Source organism: Chionomys nivalis, chromosome 10 (genome assembly GCF_950005125.1).
Source record: "Chionomys nivalis chromosome 10, mChiNiv1.1, whole genome shotgun sequence".
Classification (NCBI taxonomy): Eukaryota; Metazoa; Chordata; class Mammalia; order Rodentia; family Cricetidae; genus Chionomys; species Chionomys nivalis.
The window spans coordinates 7616017-7622774 of record NC_080095.1 but is presented as its reverse complement, the minus strand read 5'-3'; the positions used below and the strand labels follow the sequence as shown (position 1 = coordinate 7622774).

General features: G+C 40.0%; 1 gene segment (V, D, J or C); it reads right to left on the bottom strand.

The window, feature by feature from the left end:
• Positions 1-676: 676 nt before the first annotated feature.
• Positions 677-1155, bottom strand: LOC130882601 (Ig heavy chain V region 108A-like). The segment is given in 2 exon segments: positions 677-1005; positions 1089-1155. Coding segments are annotated over 2 exon segments (375 nt in total).
• Positions 1156-6758: the final 5603 nt, after the last annotated feature.

Here is a 6758-nt window from a genome sequence, read left to right as displayed (position 1 = left end):
CTTTCCCAGTGCTATCTGTGCAGGAGCCAGCTTGTTTTTAAAGCAGCAGATCCCACACCCTATGGAATTCACATCATGACACTCTGCTCCATCCCTAATGATAAGAGAGTAAGAGGTTTAATTACTACTCCCAAAAGCATTTCATGGCTCATGATATTGTGTATAAATGAATAAGATGTAAAATTATTTTCATAGGAAAGTTTAAAATATCTGCCCCCAAAACTTCCAAAAGCAGCCTGTACTTGTTTTAGGGAAACCAAATTGGACTATGAAAGGGGTTTTCTTAGTGCACATACTGTTGTTTTGTCTTTACATATTATAGCTTATTCCCAGCTATATCAGCAACACTTTCATTCCCTTAGATTTAAGATATATTTATATCGTAATGTAATGTCACATTCATATTGTCCTACTTTACTTTATTAAAAACTAATCATGTCAGTGGAGGTGGTCACTGGTAAACAGCAGGTCAAGGTATAGCATACTGTAAGGGCATTCTGAATTAGCATCACTTTATTCCTAGCAGTGTTTTTGAAAATCAACAAAGACTCTATAAGATTGTGAAGTAATCAAGAGACAACTTAAAGTGATCGTTTTGGAGCAAGGATCCAGGACAGTCTTCTCTGCAATCTCAGTCTCAGTGTAGCTTCCTGCTCCTCTGGGGTTTCTGACACACTCAGGATGTGGTTGCAACACTGTGTCTTGCACAGTAATAGACTGCAGAGTCCTCAGATGTCAGGCTGCTGAGCTCCATGTAGGCTGTGCTGGAGGATGTGTCTGCAGTCAGTGTGGCCTTGCCCTGGAACTTCTCATTGTAGTTAGTAATATCATATTCAGAAAGAATATGTCCAATCCACTCCAGGCTCTGTCCTGGCTTCTGCTTCACCCACTCAATAGTGTAGTCAGTGAAGGTGTAGCCAGAAGCCTTGCAGGACAGCTTCACTGAGGACGCAGGTTTTCTAAGCTCAGGACCAGACTGCTGCAGTTGTACCTGAGAGTGGACACCTGTGAAGAAAAAGGCATAGTGTGTATCACTGTCACCTCATTCCCTGCTCCTTTTTCAGGATTAGAACTGGAAAGCTCTTTACCTGTAGTTACAGACACAAGGAAGAGAGTGGTCCAACTCCATCCCATATTGAAGACCTGTGTGCTCAGTGACTGATAAGAGGACACTAGTCATATGTTGTTCTGGGGTATGGACATCCCTGTATTTACCAGAATAAACTCAGGTTATTTGCATATTCATGAGAAGGGAATTTGTTAGATAAGGACCCAGTCCAGGAGGATGAGAAGGAGTTAGAGAAGACCTGCGAAAGGCAAAAGAATTCTGAGGGCCAAATCCTAATCTTGTATGAGGAAATGTAAAAAATATTTTTTCTCTGAGCCCTGTACAAATGCTGAGGATGTATATCAGAGCATAAGTTTTAAATAAATTTCAAGACAGAGTTGTTTTTCTTTGTGAAAATCTTATCAGTCTGATTTATAGATAGTGGTTGTGATAATCAAGATAGTTATTCCTACTGCACGTACTGGCTTTGTGAGCGCCTAGGCAGTTTGGATGCAAACCTTACTAGACCTGGAAGGAGGTGGGAGGTCCTTGGACTTCGCACAGGGCAGGGAACCTGACTGCTCTTAGGGCTGATGAGGGAGGGGAAATTGATTGGGGGAGGGGGAGGGAAATGGGAGGCGGTGGTGGGGAGGAGGCAAAAAACTTTAATAAATAAATAATAAAGATAGTTATGAGAAATTTAAAACTGCTTTTAAAATTTTTTAAATTTTTAAAATTTCAATTGATGCAATTAATATTTGTCTTTCAAACAAAATATAAGCTAAGAATATCATTAAAATGAACAAAAGTAAATGCACTTCAGCAATATTTGCACAACAAGGATTATTGCATCAATATCACAAAAACTAAATTATGGAAATAAATTGTTTCTTTCAACAGAGGATTTTATTAAGAAGACATTTTTATAAACAACACCTGCAAGAAATATGGAACTTACATCACTTATATAAAAATTGATGCAACTAGTGATAAATATATTAAGACCATCTCAGAAACACAGACATAAAATGAAACTCTTATTAATAGTTAATGTGACATCTAGAGATAGGAATTGGTTTTCTCCCTCTACTATGTGGATCCTGGGATTGAACTTAGGTCATCAGATTTGATGGTAAGCATTTTACCTATGGAGCCATTTCTGGCCTAGTGCCATTGTCCTTGGCTTCTCATCAGCCTTCATTGTCCACCATGCTCAGAGACTCCAGTTTCAACCCATGCTTATTCAGTCCCAGACGAGCTGGCCTTGGTGGGCTCCCAATAAATCAGATCCACTGTCACAGTGGGTGGGTGCATCCCTCGTGGTCCTGATTTCCTTGCTCATGTTCTCCCTCCTTCTGCTCCTCATTTGGACCTTAAGAGCTCAGACCGTTGCTCCAAATTGAGTCTCTGTCTCTACCTCGATCCATCGCCAGATGAAGGTTCTAAGGTGATATGTAAGACATTCATCAGTATAGGATAGGGTCATTTCAGGTTCCCTCTCCTCAGTTGCCCAAGGTACCAGCTGGGGACATCTCCGTGGACACCTGCTAACCCCTCTAGAGTCAAGTCTCTTGCCAACCCTAAGATGGCTCCCTTAGTTAGGATATATACTTCGCTGCTCCCGTATCCACCCTTCCTATATCCCAACAATCCCAATCCCCCGAGCTCCTCCCATCCTCCCCTTCTCATGTTTCTCATCCCATTTCCCCTTTGCCCCATGCCACCTCCCCCGCAAGTTCCCAGTTTTTGCCCTGCAATCTTGTCTACTTCCCCTATCCAGGCGGATGACTATACGATTTTCTTTGGGTTCACTTTCTTATTTAGCTTCTCTAGGATCACAAATTATATGCTCAATGTCCTTTATTTATGGCTAGAAACCGATTATGAGTGAGTACATCCCATGTTCCTCTTTTTGGGTCTGGGATACCTCACTCAGGATAGTGTTTTCTATTTCCATCCATTTGCACGCAAAATTTGTGTAAGCCCTGTCAAGTATCACTCTGATCTGACATTTACACACGAATGACAGAATCCGTTTGTTCATCTCAACAAAAGCTGAACCTTCATCTAGCTATGGATGGAGATAGAGACAGAGACCCACACTGGAGCACCAGACTGAGCTCCCAAGGTCCTAATGAGGAGCAGAAGGAGGGAGAACATGAACAAGGAAGTCAGGACCACGAGGGGTGCTCCCACCCCCTGAGACAGTGGGGCCGATCTATTGGGAGCTCACCAAGGCCAGATGGACTGTGACTGAAAAAGCATGGGATAAAATCGGACTCTCTGAACATGGCGGACAATGAGAACTGACGAGAGGCCAAGGACAATGGCACGGGGGTTTTGATCCTACTTCATATTCTGGCTTTGTGGGAGCCTAGACAGTTTGGATGTTCACCTTCCTAGACCTGGATTGAGGGGGGAGGACCTTGGACTTTCCACAGGGCAGGGAACCCTGACTGCTCCTGGGACTGGAGAGGGAGGAGAAGAGTTGTGGGGGGAGGGGGATAGGGGCGGGAGGAGGGGGAGGGAAATGGGAGGCGGGGAGGAGGCAGAAAATTTTTTTTTCATTAAAAAAAAGAAAAAAATAGTTAATGTGAAATTCTCTAGCAGAATCAAGGAAAAGAAGGATGGGAAAAATTAAAGGTAGAGATTATGGTAGAAATATACACAGTGTACAAAACACACATGTATGGACATTCTAAACATATGTAAAATGTGTTTACAATTAATAATTAATATTTTTGAAATTTTATTCCATGTATAAAATATAGTATAATCATATCTACATCCACTATGCCTTACTGATTCCTCTTGGAATCTTTCAATAAGCCTCTCTCCCAACTTCATGACCTCTTTTGTATCATTAACTCATAACCCAGTGAGTACAATCAGTGGTATCTATACATACATAGGTGGAGTCATTGACTAGTACATAGGAATCCCCCAGAAAAATTCCCAAAGAAAATTGATTATATTTTTCCTTATCAATAATTGAATGACAATAAATCCTCAGATTTATTTATTTATTGGCTTTGGGTTCTCAAGAGTTTCTATCCATCCATGTAATAGTTGCATAAGTTGTTACACCTTCTTTATTACTAAGAAGAATGACCACATGTACCAACATGTAAGTGTTATCTTTAGAGGAAAACTTATGAAATTCATTTTTTCTGTACTACTATCATGTGGGTCCAAGTAGTCAAACTCATATTAATAAGCTTGGCAGTAGACTCCTTTACCTCTTCATTTACTTTACAAGCTCTCAGCTCTCACAAAATAAAATGAACTGAATGGTATTTATATACATATTTTCTTTCATATCACATTGTGCATTTCTTGTCTTACTTGTCCTTTACCTTATGTAACATGATTATATAGGGTTTTGTATGTGCTTGTGTGTAAGAGTATGTTGTGTTTTATTTCAGTTTGGTTTTAACCCATTTTTAAATTTTTTTTTGTCTATTTGGTTTTTTTCCCTACAAACAGAAAACTAGATTATGGAGTTGAGTAGGAAAGGACAAAGGAAAGATCTGGGAAGAATATGTAGAAAGGAATCCGTGATTTTCAAAATATCTGTAAAGAGCAAATAAAGACTGAATAAAATAAACAAGAAAATATAAACCCATAAAAATGGAGATAATTGACTCTTTTCTGCCCCCTGATGGTCCTGTGCTCCCATGCACTTTGGTTTCTCATGGCTTACACTGAAGTTGCACTGTCTCCCTTGAACAGTAACACATCCCTACAACTTCAGTCCTCACAGAGCTCAATTACAGGGAGAAACGGCTCTTGTTTACCTGGAGATGCAGACTAGAAGTTTCAAAGATTGATTTTAAGATGTCCTATACGATCATCAATGGGAAGCTCCTCCTGATGACAGTGCTCCTACAGTTCCCACTTGTAGTAAGGTGACAACAGAAGAGAAAGTCTTAACTACCTTCATTAGACTATACCTGGGACAGAGCACCTGATGTCAGAGAATCACAATGAATCTTATTAAGCTCAGATACCGCCCCCCCATATATCCACTTATGAATTTCTGAGGCATGCAGATAAAGTGACCAACAGAAAGAAGAAAGCCCACTGTTGTACTCACAGAAAAGTTAACCATTCCAGAAAAATGTACTCACATTAAAAAGAAAGAAAAAGTGAAGGAAATATATGCTGTGACTCAATCTGTTTCCCACACTACATTTAAAAAATGAGGGGACACAGGGGGTATCCTTGACAAGGATCCTCACGGGTGGTGGTTATCTGTGCTTACACAGATTTATATCCCCATGTCTATCATTCCAAATCCAGAATCCCCTTATCCTTGGACAGGGCATGTGTTAATTATGCTCCTCAGAAGCTGAACATTTCCATTGAAAAGGAATGGATTTGGAATACACCCCCAGGAATAATACAGCCAAGAGAACTATGTAGGGATATGTGTGTTTAATTAAAAGGTATGAAGTAAAGCTGCAATGCTAAAAAAGTACATACTAAATAAATTCAGGATATTCATGTATATTTTGTTTTAATATCATGTCATGAATCACGTACACCTAATATTCTAGGGTAGAAGTAGCTGAGAAGAGACTGATGTATGTCTTTTGTTCTATCACTTGTCAGAATTGATATGATGTTTTGTGGTTTGTTAGTTCACAGGTCAACACTCTCTTCTCACTGTAGAGGAATTATTATTCCTACAATTTTGGAGACATCTTCCTTTCCCAAAAGAATCCATCCACAAAAATTTGAACTTTATTTGTATGCAAAATTCAAGAAGTCATTGTTTTTTACTGCTGAGTAGTACTCTAATATGTATATATTCCAGACTTTCTTCATCCATTCTTCCATTGAAGGACATCTAGGTTGTTTCCAGGTTCTGGCTATTACAAACAATGCTGCTATGAACATAGTTGAGCATATACTTTTGTTGTATGTTTGGGCGTCTCTTGGGTATATTCCCAATAGTGGTATTGCTGGGTCGAGAGGTAGGTTGATCCCGACTTTCTTGAGAAACCGCCACACTGCTTTCCAAAGTGGCTGCACAAGTTTGCATTCCCACCAGCAATGGATGAGAGTGCCCCTTTCTCCACAACCTCTCCAGCAGAGGCTATCATTGGTGTTTTTGATTTTAGCCATTCTGACCGGTGTAAGATGGTATCTTAATGTTGTCTTGATTTGCATTTCCCTGATTGCTAAGGAAGTTGAGCACGATCTTAAGTGTCTTTTGGCCATTTGAACTTCTTCTGTTGAAAAGTCTCTGTTCAGCTCAGTGCCCCATTTTATAATTGGATTGATTAACCTTTTACGGTCTAATTTCTTGAGTTCTTTGTATATTTTGGATATCAGACCTTTGTCAGTTGCGGGGTTGGTGAAGATCTTCTCCCAGTCAGTGGGTTGCCTTTCTGTCTTAGTGACAGTGTCCTTTGCTTTACAGAAGCTTCTCAGTCTCAGGAGGTCCCATTTATTCAATGATGTCCTTAGTGTTTTGGACGGAAATTGAAAACACTATCCTGAGTGAGGTAAGCCAGACCCAAAAAGAGGAACATGGGAGGTACTCACTCATATTTGGTTTCTAGCCATAAATAAAGGACACTGAGACTATAATTCGTGATTCTAGAGAAGCTAAATAAGAAGGTGAACCCAAAGAAAAACATATAAGCATCCCCCTGAATATTAACCTTCATCAGGCGATGAAAGAAGACAGAGACCAACATTG